The sequence below is a fragment of the Balaenoptera musculus genome, chromosome Y (assembly GCF_009873245.2).
Source record: "Balaenoptera musculus isolate JJ_BM4_2016_0621 chromosome Y, mBalMus1.pri.v3, whole genome shotgun sequence".
In the NCBI taxonomy this organism is placed as follows: Eukaryota; Metazoa; Chordata; class Mammalia; order Artiodactyla; family Balaenopteridae; genus Balaenoptera; species Balaenoptera musculus.
Genome location: NC_045807.1, coordinates 409,052 through 423,717, shown reverse-complemented (window position 1 = coordinate 423,717; position 14,666 = coordinate 409,052). Strand labels below are relative to the sequence as shown.

General features: G+C 36.0%; 1 protein-coding gene across 10 annotated transcripts in view; it reads right to left on the bottom strand.

The window, feature by feature from the left end:
- LOC118889445 (probable ubiquitin carboxyl-terminal hydrolase FAF-X) overlaps window positions 1–14,666 on the bottom strand; it is a 145,883-nt gene that overhangs the window by 115,090 nt on the left and 16,127 nt on the right. For all 10 annotated transcript variants that reach the window (XR_005018532.1, XM_036841185.1, XM_036841193.1 and 7 more), the window contains exon 2: window positions 1,870–2,120. Coding sequence is in view for 9 of the 10 variants with exons in the window: in XM_036841185.1 (XP_036697080.1) it covers window positions 1,870–1,962 (93 nt within the window). In the remaining variant the exon portion in view is untranslated. The remainder of the gene's footprint in view (window positions 1–1,869; window positions 2,121–14,666) is intronic.

The following is a 14,666-nucleotide window of genomic DNA, read 5'->3' as shown; positions in this document are numbered from 1 at the left end:
ATAAAAATAACAAATGGTGTTTAAAAAAAAAGGATAAGATATCCTTCATGACAATAACCTTCCACCCTCCCTGAAAAGTGGTGCACCTATACTAATATGTGAGAGTTAGGTTTTGAGGTAGGAAGAATTACTGGAGATTAAAGAGATCTCTAGGACTTCCCTGTTGGTGCAGTGGTTAAGAATTCGTCTGCCAATGCAGGGGACATGGGTTCAAGCCCTGGCCTGGGAAGATCACACATGCCCATGCGCCACAACTACTGAGCCTGAGCTCTAGAGCCCACACCACAACTACTGAGCCCACGTGCCACAACTATTGAGTCTGCACTCTACAGCTCACGAGCCCGCACACCTAGATCCTGTGCTCCTTAACAAGAGAAGCCACCACAATGAGAAGCCCGTGAACCACAACAAAGACCCTATGCAGCCAAAAATAAAGTATATAAATAAATAAATTTATAATATTAAATAAAGAGATCTCTACACACATAAGAGGTGTGCACGTAAAGATTAATGAGTCAAACACCCCCCCCCCGCAAAATCACTATTTTCAATGTGAATGCATCTTATTGGTTTCAAATGTGTCTAGCTAAAATTAATATACCATATAAAAGTGGAATGTGCAAGCCCACAATCCCAGGTGGAGATCAAAAGAGTTCTCAACTAGTAATAAAATCAGTAGATTTAAAACAAAATAAAACAAGGTTATATAGAACATATGAAATGAATACTGAGAAAACTGGAAACAACTGACATGCATAATGAATGCTACAGCATAATATATAGTATTTTTGCCAAGTAGAAGTGAAACTGACCCTATGTTGAGCAACATACCAACCCTCAATAAGTTCCTAAGTGCGGCATCACTGAGAATAGATTCTCTAATCACAGAGGAATTAAGCTACAAACCAATGACAAAAAGTTAACCAGAAAATCTCTAACTGCTTGAAAATGAAGCATAGTGTTTATAAAGAATCCTTATAGAGAAAGATTACCACGCAAATTTTAAAATGTTAACTGAGTAAGAGTAAACATAAACACATACCAAAAGTTATGGGATATGGTTTAGCAAAAATTTATAGTATAAAATGCATGTTTTAAGAAAAGCTGAACAATCAATTATCTAAAGTTCGTTATCAGGAAACTAGAAAATTAACAACAAATTAAACCCCAGGAAAGCAAAAGGAATGATCTAACGAACACGAATAAGTAATATATAAATGGGAGGAGAAAAATAAAAGGCAATACCTTTGCAAAACTCTATTTTGTGAAGTTTAATGAAACTGATTAATCCCCTAACACATAATAAATACAAATGACCTATCTAAAAATCAAAAAATTAATATTAAGCTTTTAATAAATTTATTTTATACAAATTCTTCCAGAGAAAAGGAAAAAAATTATTTCCGTGTAGGTCAGCACAAAACTTCAATACTAAAATCTATGTCAAACTCTTTACTTACATTATTTCATTTATCTTTTTAAAGACGTGGAATTTTTAATCTAAAGATATGGAACATCTGAAGATTAGATATATTACTCAACCAGATGCATAAGGTAAGTGTGGGTACAAAGATGAGATGTGAACAAAAACAGCTGACTTGAATCTATGCTGATAACTAAAGGATACAATGACTGATTTAACTCTTTTGCCCTCACGCTCACAGGGCCTTACATATAAAATAAAGTAGAGGTACATTCTCAAGCATATGTACAGTATGTTTCCTTTTACTACTAAGAACCTCAGTGACTTTTTTAAAGTGTAACTTAAAATGACAATAGCTTTTATGATTACTTTACAAATTATTTAGGACATCTGGCCACCATTTACTAATCCATAGCACCCAAGACAACACAGCCTTCATTTCCTACCTGATTCTGGAAGGGGGGCTGAGATTGTCCATCAGGATCCTGGCCCTGGCTGTCATTCCCTCCTACTGGAGAGCCACGAGTAGTGGCTGTCATACTCGACACAGAACAGATTTTTGCTATTTTGTCTGTTTATTTAGTCGTCGTAAGAGAAGAATTTATAGTCCACTTATAGAAGCTGAAGTACCAGCATATGTCAGCCTTAAATATCTCCAATTCAAGGACAGACCATCTTGCAGAGACCATTTCATCACCTAAAAGTAGAAGGGAACAAAAGGTATACTTGTTTCAAATATTAAAAAAATAAATAATGAATCGTTCCAATTTTAATGTGTATGGTAACATCACCAGAGCCTTTACAGTCAATAAGAGATGGCTATAAAAATGAAACAGAAATGAAAAGGTAAAATTTTTATAAATATTGTTACTCAATAAATTTACATTGTTGTACCAGTAGTTATAACAAGAAAACATAGAAGTCTTAATATTGGATACAACATTCCAGAAAAAATACAAAGCTCTTAGTTATTTTTTACTTACAAAAGAATCTATAAAATGCCCATAAAATACTGAGAAAATAAAGATAAAGGTGTAGACTGCTCTTAAATAAATAAAATGAAAAGCCAAATTAAGATAAAACATGATTTCATACAGGTAGGATTAGAGAGAGAAAGTAGATCAAGAAAACATCTGAAGTAGCCATACAGATTACATAAATACATATACACACACATATCTCCACATGGTCACTTGAAGATCACAGAGTCTTTCACTTTTGATTTCCCAGATTTAAACATTCTCATTCAAAAACTTTATATGAAGTAGACAATTTTTAAAACTTAAAGAAATTCTCTATCATCTTTCGTTGAGTTCTGTTGCTAACAAAAGCTATATAATTTTTTCTTACAACTCAAAAATATCAGCCACCCATTCAATTCTAACGTTCTTTCTTTTGTCCTTTTACCTGGGCTACTGATCCCACTGTGTATGTTCCGTGTGTAAAAGGGCTTTGCTCTTAACTTTGGCTTCTCCATTTCTTTCTGGATCCATTTTTCTTGGCCAAAAATATGCTTAAAACTCCTCTACCGGAAGTCACTAATACCTGTCCTTCTTCAGAAATTTCTTGAAAAAATGTCTGTCATTCCTCTTTCTCATCATCTGGTTTGTGCTCAAAATTGCTTTTAAGGAGATGGTCTTAAGGGAGTTCCATGGCTGACTCTGAAAATAAGGCAGTTCTAAACCTGTGATGAAAGCTTTATGTGTATGGGTGTTTTGCGGAGGACGAGAGATGACACTTGGTCCAGGAGCAAGACTCAACTAAGACTTTCATAACTCTGAATGTTACACAGATTTTGTGATATTCGTTCTATGAATTAGGAACCTGAGGCTCTAAGAAATTAAGTGATTTAACAAAGCACAGGTAAGAAAGTACAAAAGCCTAGATTAATCCCATCTCTCTCTAAAACACTGCTTCCTGGGGTGGGAGGTGAGGGGGTCCTACTTAAATTTTTCTTCACACACTTTTCCCTCGCATAGTATTCTCTTTGGCATTTGAGGTTATTTGAACTAAAATATCTTAAAACTGTATTCGTCTGTCATTTTATGTCTGCCCTTATCCCTCTATCTAGAGATACATGTTAAGTAATTTAGCAAGGGTAATAATAAGTCATTCTCAAAAAACAGGATATTATTAGGGTAAATGGAAACAAAGTGACGAAGCAATCTCCCTTCCCTCAAATAAAATACCTTTCTCCAAGATCACAGACCCATTACTTCTCGCAAAGCCTCTGTTTTGTCTAGGGAGAAACTCTGCACTACAAGATACAATATCCTGAGACACAACTGAGCAATTGAGTAATTATTCAAATCATTTGAAATGTAATTCAAAACAGCAACGTTAGATATTTCCTTTAAATCACAACAGCATTTTTGTCATATTCAAACTCTAGTAGTTCAACATATTCTAGGATTAGGAAACCCTTCTCTAGATAAAAATTAGTACTAGGAGAGTGATGTCAGCAAAATAGCAGAATACGAAGCTCCAGGCCCTAGTTCTCCCTCAAACACAAGTTAACAGCAGTATGTGGATCAAAATACAATTGTAAGACAGCCAGACACTGGTTAATATGCGGCTTCCGGTCCCAGGTGAGCGCATAAACAACAGAAACGACAACTGTGAGGAGGATAAGAGTTCTTGAAGTTTGCCTCACACTGGGTCATTCCCCAACCCAATGTAGCTCAAAGCAAAAGAGAAAATAATACCCAATTCCTTGCTCCAACTGACTCCTCTCTCAGAACAGAAGGAATAAAGTGGAACTTAGGTCCAGAGTTCTGGCTTTCCTAGGGATTTCCGAATGGCCTGACAGTGGCATAGTGTCGGAGGCCACTGAAAACAGGTGAGTTCCACAGCATGTTATAGCAGAACTCTGCAATTCAACAAGCAAGACAGGAGGAGCAAAAGATTAGTTAAACTGAAACCAAAAACTCTTAATGAGAAACACAGGAAATGAACATGGCGAAAAGCACCCACATATAGTTGGAGAAAAGCACACAAAGCCAAAGACATGAAGGTCCAGGAAGGTCTGAGAGTCTGCCTGCCAACGGAGGCGACACGGGTTCGAGCCCTGGTCTGGGAAGATACCACATGCTGCGGAGCAACTGGGCCCGTGAGCCACAACTACTGAGCCTGTGCATCTGGAGCCTGTGCTCCGCAACAAGAGAGGCCGCGATGGTGGGAGGCCCATGCACCGCGATGAAGAGTGGCCCCCGCTTGCCACAACTAGAGAAAGCCCTCGCACAGAAACGAAGACCCAACACAGCCATAAATAAATAAATAAATAAACAAAGGAGTTCCTTTAAAAACACACACACACACAAAAACCAAACAAACAAAAAAATGGTCCACATCCCAAAAAAACCTTAAAAAAAAAAAAAAAGACTGGAACCAGCAGCTATTTTCTCCAATGCCCAAAATCTGAACAACAACAAAATTACAGAACATATGAAAACATTAGGGATTAGGGAAATCTGACCGAATCAAAAAAAGAAGTCCAAAACACCAACCCCGCAGAAGAATTTTTTTAAACCGTCTTAAAAATGCAGAACGACATGAAAGAGAACACGGACATATAACTAAACAAAACCAAAAAATGATACAGAAACTAAATGAGAATTTCAACAAAGAACTCCAAGAAGTACACAACTAGACAGCCATGCCAAGACACCTAATAAGCTGTTAGAAGTCAGACTAAAAGAGAATCTCAAAAAGAGCAAGAGAAAAATAACTTGTCACATACGAGAACCTATATATGATTATCAGAAATTTCTCTAGCAGAAACCTGCAGGCTAGGAGAGTGATATGTTCAAAATGCTGAAGGAATTTCATCAAATGTTTTCCTGCAGCAATTGAGATTATTATGTATTCTTTTCCCTTATTCTGTTAATCTGATTATATTTATTGATTTTCATATACTGAACCGTACTATACTCCAGGAATAACTCTCACTTATTCACTGTGTATTATCATTTTAATATGCTGCTGAATTCAGTTTGTTAGTATGTTGTTGATGATTTTGTATCATGGTTTACAAGAGATACTTGTCTGTAGGTTTCTTATAGTGTCTTTCTCTGGCTGAAGTACCAGGGTAATGCTGGACTCAAATGAGGAGTGTTCCCTCCTCCTCAACTTTTAAAAAATTTTTAGAATGATTGCTATGAAGATATTATTTGAATGTTTGACAGAATTCATAAGTGACATCATCAGGTCCAGTGCTTTTCTTCGTTTTAAGATTTCTGATTACTGATGCATTCTCCTTGCTACTTTTATGTCTATTCATAAGTTACTTCTGGTAGGGTTAATGTTTCTAGGTATTTATCTACCTCTTCTACTTTACTTAACTTGGTGATGTATAATACTTCATACTATTTTCTTAGAATTTGACATATTTTGCCACCAGGTGTCGTATCTCCAGTTTCATTTGATTTCAGCAATTTGAATCTTCTCTTTTTTTAAAAAATTTAAAAATTTTTTAAAAATTTGTCAGTTTTATTGATCTTTTCAAAGAGCAGTCTGGTTTCAGTTATTTCTCTATTTCTTCTCTATTCTGTCTTTTATCTCAGTGCTAATCTTTATTATTTACTTCCTCTTGCTAATTGTGGGATGAGCATGTTCTTCTTCTAGTACCTTAACTTGTCAAGTTAGGTTGTTGATATAAGATCCTTTTCTTTTTTAATGTGTTTTAGAAACAAGGGAATTAGAGCTCAATGTCCCTGATGAATACTGATGCAAAAATCCTCACCAACATACTGTACTACCAAATTGAATTCAACAGCATGACCAAGTAGGATTTTCAAATCAATCAATGTAATATACCACATTAACAGAATAAAGGAAAAATACTAATGATCATCTCAACTGATGGAGAAAAAGGATTAGACAAAACTGAACACCCTGTTATGATAAAAAATAAAAAAGCAAGAGAAAGAAACTCAACATGAAAAGCCATATATGAAAAACCCACAACAAACATCATACTCAATACTGAAAGCTTTTCCTCTAAGATCTGGAATAAAGTAAGGCTGACCACTTCCACCACTTCTATTTAATACAGAACTGTAACTCTGGGTCAGAGCATTTAGGTAAGAAAATTAATTAATTAATTTAAAAAGGCATCCCAATCAAAAACCGAAGATAAATTATGTCTGTTGGAGATGATATAATCTTATACGTAGAAAACGCTAAAGCTTCCATAACATAAAGTAAAAAGTGTTAGAACTAATTAACAACTTCACTATAGCTGCAAGATACAAAATCAACACCTTAAAAATCAGTTCACTAACAATGAACAACCCAAAAAGGAAATTAAGAAAACTTAAGAATAAAATTAACCAAGGAGGAAAGATTTCACGTACCCTGAAAAACTACAACATTTCTGAAAGAAATTGAAGACATAAATAAATGGAAAGATATCTCATATCACAGACTGGAAGACTTATTAAGATGTCAATCTACAGAAGCAATGCAATCCCTATCAATATCCTAACAGAGTTTTTTGAAGATAAAGAAAACTCCATCCTAACATTCATATGTAATGTCAAGCCAACTCCTAAATAGTTAAAACAATCTTGAAAAAGAACAAAGTTGGAGGTGTCAAACCCCCTGATTCAAGACAAACTACAAACCTACAGTAATCAAAGTAGTATAGTTCTGACATAAAGACACACATGTAGACTAAAGCAATAGAAGAGAAAGCTCAGAAATAATCCTCAATCATATATGCTCAAATGATCTTCAACAAGAATACTAAGAACATTCAATGTGAAAAGAATAATCTTTTCAACATATGTTGCTGGGAAACCTGAATATCCACTAAATATTTACACATAAAAAAGAATGTAATATATCCAGATGTAAAATACCACACACAAAAATTAACTCAGTAAGGATTAAATACCTAAAACCCCAAACTATAAAACTCCTAGAGCAAAACACAGGAGAAAATATTCATGACATTAAATGTGGCAAAATTTTCTTGACAAAAACACCAAAAGCATAGGCAACAAAGTAACAATAGATAAACTGATCTCAAACTCAAAAAATTCTGTATATCAAGGGACACAATCAACAATGTGAAAGGCAGAATTGAACAAATCAACCTGTAGTACTGAACAAAAAATGTAAAAACCATATGTGATGGGGGGGCAATACCCAGAATATTCAAGAATTCTTATAACTCAACAATAACAAAATCAAATAACCTGATTAAAAAATGGGCAGAGGACTCAAACATTCTCCAAAGATGATGTACAAATGAGTAGTGAGCATATGAAAAGATACTCAGCATCACTAATCATTAAAGAAACATAAATCAAACCTCAATGAGATACTGGCCCACACCCATTAGAATGGCTACCATCAAAAAATCAGAAAACAAACAAAAAAGAATAAGGGTTAATGAGGATGTAGAGAAACTGGAACTCTTGTACACTGCTGCTGGGAATGTAAAATGGTGCAACCATCATGGGAAATAAACATGGCAGTATCTCAAAAAATAAAAAAATAGAATTACCATATGACCCAGCAATCTCACTTTTGTGTGTATATGCAGAAGAACTGAAGGCAGAGTCTCATACAGGTATTTCCAAAATTGTGTTCACTGCATCATTACTCCTGATCACCAAGAGGTGTAACCAATTACCAAATTACCCACTGACAGATGAATGGATTAATAAAATATGGTATTCACACACGGTGGAATACCATTCAGCCTTAGAAAAAGTAAATTCTGACCCACGTGACAACATGGATAAACCTTGAGGACATTATGTTAATGAAATAAGCCAGTCACAAAAGGACAAATAACTTATGATTCCACTCATATGAGGTATGTAATCAAATTCACAGAGACAAAAAGTAGAAGGGTAGTTGCCAGGAGCTAGGAGAAAGGGGAAATTATTATTGTTTAATGGTATCGTTTCACTTTTACAAGATGAATAAAGTTCTGGAGATGAATGGTGGTGGCTGCATAACAATGTGAATGAATGTACTTAACGTCACTAAATGGTATAACTGAAAACAGGAAAGTGCTAAATTTTCTTATGTATGTTTTAATACAATTTAAATAACATACATATAATCTGGACTTAGTAGATTCAAGCAGTGTAACAGAAAAGCTCAACCTATACTCAGCCTTCATGAAGCTAACTAAAGCTCACTGCTCTTGCAAACCATACTAAGACAGTAAACATTAATAACAACTATCTTAAACCAGCTACTTACAAACTATTTTCCAATTAGTATTATAAAAATATACATAAAACACTGAGTTAAATATTTAAATGCATATAATAAATTGTTTAAATATTTAAATGCATATAATAAATTGTTTATTCTGTACTATAATTCACTAAGCACTTTTAAGTCCTATGTAAAATAAGGTAAAGTACAAAAATACTTATTTCTAAATTAACACATATTTAAATTTTAATACAAATATTTAAAATTAAAACTTGAATTGCTACAGTGCATTCAGTAAGGCTGAAGGCATATCTTTAATGTACTGGTAGTCTGGAGTAGTATCTTAAATAAAACAGCAATTCCTAATTATTTTTCCCCCTGTCATGCATGATGAGCCTCATATGCTATCTATGGGCTTATTAACATATGTCTACGATAATACAGATGCAATGCTAAAATGCAAGTCTTTACAAAGTGTAGTTTATATAGAACAATGCATATAAACAACAGTTTCTCAAAATGGTTATAAAACTAGCTACTAATAATGGACAATTAATCAACTACCTAATAAGTGATCTTAGAAGTTTTCCCCCCTCTCATAAGAAAACAAAACTTGAGTAAGAATCCTATTTTCAGGACAATAAACCTAAATATTAATTTTTAAAGTAATTTTTTTTTCTTCTTCATGTTCCTTTAAATTTTGTTCCACATGTTATTTCTGGGACCTTGGCACCAGCAATTTGTCTGGTTAATTCTGTACTCATTCTTCAACTTTCAACTCAAATGTGGCCTTTCTGAAATATCCCTGACAAGTCTCATCAATCCCCCTGCATTTGGCTCTCACAGCCTCCTGCACTTTCCTTTTTTTGGCATCTATGTGAACTTCTCTCTGTAAGACAATAAAACATAAACTCCATAATGACAACAGCCTTGGAGATTTGCTCATGATGAATCCCAAGAAGCCTGTAAGTTATGTCAAGTGTTCCACCAATCTAGCAACAACTGGCAGAATTTGAGTAAACAAATGCCAAGGACTCCCAATTATCATATGTCCTTTGCAACTGTTTCCACAAACTGATGTTAAGAAATTCCTCACCTCAAATCCAGAATCTTATTCTCATATATTGATCAAAAACTATCTCTGGATCACTCTCACTAATTTCTTCCCTGAGGATCTAGAAGCATGGTGATCTGTAATGGCTACCAAAATAGAATATTAAATCATTGTTACCGTTATTTAGTCTATTTACAGAAAATACCAAATCTTTTAGTCCTCGTACCCAGAATATAAAAGTGACAGCCTTATTCCCCTTACTGAAAAACTTTCACACACTGCTGGTGAGAATGCAAAATGGTATTCCATTACTTTGAAAGACAATTGAACAGTTTCCTGCAAACTAAAAATAGGTTTACCATACAAACCAGCAATCATACACCTAGATATCTACCCAAACAAAAACTCATGTCCAGGGCTTCCATGATGGTGCAGTGGTTAAGAATCCACCTGCCAATGCAGGGGACACGGGTTCAAGCCCTGGTTCAGGAAAATCCCACATGCCACGGAGCAACTAAGCCCGTGAGCCACAACTACTGAGCCTGTGCACCACAACTGCTGAAGCCTGCATGCCTAGAGCCTGTGCTCTGCAACAAGAGAAACCATCACAATGAGAAGCCCATGCAATGCAATGGAGAGTAGCCCTGGCTCACTGCAAGTAGAGAAAGCCCACGTGCAGCAACGAAGACCCAACACAGCCATAAATAAATAAATTTATTTTTAAAAAACACCAGGGACTTCCCTGGTGGCACAGTGGTTAAGAATCCGCCTGCCAATGCAGGGGACACAGGTTCAAGCCCTGGTCCGGGAAGATCCCACATGCTGCAGAGCAACTTCAGCCCATGCACCACAACTACTGAGACAGCGTGCCACAACTACTGCAGCCCGCGCACCTAGAGCCCGTGCTCCACAACAAGAGAAGCCACCACGATGAGAAGCCTGGCACCGCAACAGAGAGTAGTCCTTTGCTCGCTACAAACAGAGAAAGCCCATTCGCAACAACAAAGATCCAACGCAAAAAAGCAAAAAACTTACGTCCAAACTGGGCAAAACCTGCGCACAAACGTTTCTAGCAGCTCTATTCACATTTGCCAAAACTTGGAATCAACCAAGATAGGTAAACAAAAACAACAACAAAAAAACTGTGTTACACTCAAATAATAGAGTATTATTCATAGATAAAAGAAATGACATCAAGCAACAAAAAGACATGGAGAAGTCTCAAATTCATACTGTTGTAAAGTGGTTTCTTTATAACCAGTCTGAAAAACCTGCATACTGTATGATTCCAAGTACTTAACATTCTGGAAAAGGCAATATTATGGAGACAGCAGAAACTTTAGGGGCTACCAAGTATTCAGGGAGTGGAAAGAAGAGATGAACGGGTAGAGCACAGGACATTTTAGGGACCTGGAACTTTTCCCTATAATGATGAATGCATGACATTATACATTTGTCCTAACCCACAAAATTGCACAATATAAAGAATGAACCCTAACATAAAACTATGGCCTTTAGTTAACACTAACGTATCAGTACAAATTTATCAGTCATAACAAATATATCACACTGAAGCAAGAGGTGAACAACAGAGTAAAGGGGACAGATAGGAACTCTCTATTTTCTGTGTAGTTTTCCTGCAAACCTAAAACTCCTCTAAAAAATAGCCTATTAAAAGTTTTTCCACTTGGAAAATAGTTATCTTTCACAAAAATACTTGTTACCATGTAATTGGTTTTCAAATGAAATACTGAAGAATTTTTAAACTGTAATTTAAATTTACAACATGGTAAATATCAAGAGATAACACACAGAAACTAATGCTTCATGAGATTCTCAAAACTTTTTAACTGTTAAGGGGCCTTGAAACCTAAAAAAATTGAGAACTGCTAGCCTGTTAAAAGGTCCAACATACAAAATAAGTTCCTTTTGCTAATTATCTTACTGTGATAAAAAACAAAGAACATGCAATTTTACATGCAATTGTCTACACCAACTTTAATCACTGCGTATCTCTACTCTTCATATGAAAAAAAACTAAAATTCCTCTTAATATTATTTTCCCTAGCAAACTAAAATAATTTTTTAGCAGTATCGGTATTCTTAAAGCTTAACAAAGGTATTCTTAACAAGGCAGCTAACACTTTCCCCAAAACACTGAAGCAGCACTACAGAGCGATCCACATGGCAAGGAACTGATGCCTCCTGCCAACAGTCAGTCTTTTGAATAAGTCATCACAGATGTGAATACTCCAGTCTCAGTCAAGCCTTCAGATAGAAGACTGCTACTCACAGCTGGCACCTGAGTAAAATCTCTAGAGAGACCCTGACCCAGAACCATCAATGGAATTAAATGAATAAATACAACTAAAGAATTACAGTAAGATTAGATAGCAAATACTGAGTCTAAGTTTCTCTCTTTTTTTCTTTTTTGGCCACACCTAACAGCATGTGGGATCTTAGTTCCCTGACCAGGGATGGAACCCGTGACCCCAGCAGTGGAATCGCGGGGTCTTAACCACTGGATCAGCAGGGAAGTCCCTAAGTCTCTCACTTTAAGGTTAAATAACTCACAAGTTGGCTGAAGCCCTAGAACTGTAACCCAAGTCTCTTAACTGACAACATGATACTTATATTAAGTCCGACACTCCCTCAACTAGTTATATATGCTGATCTCAAAAAGGATAGCTTTCACCTCAGAAACTAAGAACTTCACTCAAGAGACATCCCAGAAAAATTTCTGAATGACACATATAATAGCATTGTTTCTTTAGATTCTTTAACAATTAGTAAATCAGTAATGTATTAATAAAATAATTTATTAACAATTAATACGATAAAGTAACTTAAATTCCATAATAATAATCCCTGGGATTCTATGTAATCACTGTACAAGTGTTAATAAGTAAAAATTCAACTATTCAATAATACCTAGCAAGCAAAAGAACATTCTATTAGACATGGACTTCAACTGGATGAAATAAAATTATTTTTAAGGCAGGAGAAGAAAATTGCTAAACACAAAATTCTCTTTGTGCTGTTTGAGTCACTACCTCTTCCATCCCCTCTAGTGTACATCTGTACTACATGTTAACTAGACCCCCTTAGAAGACACACAAATGCCTGCCCACAAAGAAAGGAAAAAACAATAAAACAAAAGCAATTTCCTCCTAGCACCAGCAAGGTAACTCCTTAGGAAGTAAAATTCCTTTCTCAATTCTGGAAGGAATCACAATAACCCACTACTTGTCTTGTTGGACTATGTAAACTGTCAAGATGTTACTTTGATGACTAACACTGTCTCAAAAAACTTATACAGCTGTGCCTTGACGTCTAGTGGGCAGAACAGTCCTCAGAGCTTTCTCAAAGACTGTCCCCTAGATTATAATCCTCAAGTTGGCTTCAATAAAATTTTCCCTTTTTTTCTTAGATTGACTATTAATTTTTCGTTGATAAATTCTAGAAGAGAATACAAAAACACCAAAAGCAAAAAGAATTTTTGCTTCCCTGGTGGCACAGTGGCTTCCCTGGTGGCACAGTAGTTGGGAATCCCCCTGCCAATACAGGGGACATGGGGTTCGAGCCCTGGTGCAGGAAGATCCCACATCCCGCAGAGCAACAAAGCCCATGCGCCACAACTACTGAGCCTGTGCTCTAGAGCCCACGAGCCACAACTACCGAGCCCACATGCCATAACTACAGAAACCCGCGCGCCTAGAGCCTGTGCTCCGCAACAAGAGAAACCACTGCAATGAAAAGCCCGCGCATGGCAATGAAGCGTAGCCCCCGCTCGCCGCAGCTAGAGAAAGCCTGCACACAGCAACGAAGACTCAATGCAGCCAAAAAAAAAAAAAAAAAAATTATTAGAAAATATTAATGTCATGACAAAGTGCTACTGGAGTTCAAAGAAAGTGAAAATCATTACCAAATGAAGATAATCAAAGATGGCGTATGAACTCAGAACTGTAGGTAAGACATATCCATAAGGGAGCATACGCCAGGTAAACAGAACTACAAGAATAAAAGAGTAAAAAGAAATAGTAGGAAGAGTATAAGCGTTCACATCAACTATAGATAGTTCAATTAAATAAAGAGAAAATTAAAAAATCATGCAAAGGCAGACCGGGAGAGCTATCTCAAAATAGCTTCATTCCACTGGAATTAGCATGGTAAGAGTAGGAACAGTATCTTTAAGAAAGAACAGGGAAGAGAAAAGGAAGTACAACTGAGGAACCTGCTTATTGTAGCCACACGTAGCTGAAAGCAAGCCAGGGAAGCCTCCCATGATTCTCTTTTCCCTAATGTAATTAATTCCCCATGCAACTGCATTGAGGATTACTAAAATCATCTTCTAACAACAGCAATTCAATTGCAGGCAGCTTATATCACATGGCTCAGACTAACACCCTCTCCTATCAGGGAAGGACTATACTTGTTTTACACTACTACTTCAGGCTTCTCCTCTAACTTTCAGCCCCTATCCCTCTAGCTGATGAGGTACAAGTTAACAACTCTAATAACTTGCAAGCTATGGAACACAAGTCTAAAAACTCTGCACATCAGGGTATCTCAATCTCAGCACTGTAAATATTTTGGACCAAATAACTTTGGGGGTTGGGGGATATTCTGTGCTTTGCAAGATGCTTAGCAACATCTCCGTTCTCTAACCACTGAACACCAACCAGTGCAAGCCAACTCCTCCCACCTAAATCATGAAAACCAAAAGTATTTTTTGACACTGCTGATTGTCTAATAGGAAGGCAAAATCAGCCCAAGTTGAAATCTATTGTTGTAAACCGATACTGAATTACATAAAACATTACATAAAACAGATAATATATCTACTGTTTTTATCCTGCTTAATAGATTCATACAAATGCTATGAATAACAAGTGTATCAATTGAATATGATTACATGCAATTATCTGTAATTATTTCATAAAGGTCTGGGCAACCACTTCAAGTACAGTGTGCTACATTCAAACACAATGAATGAATCTCATGTCCCAG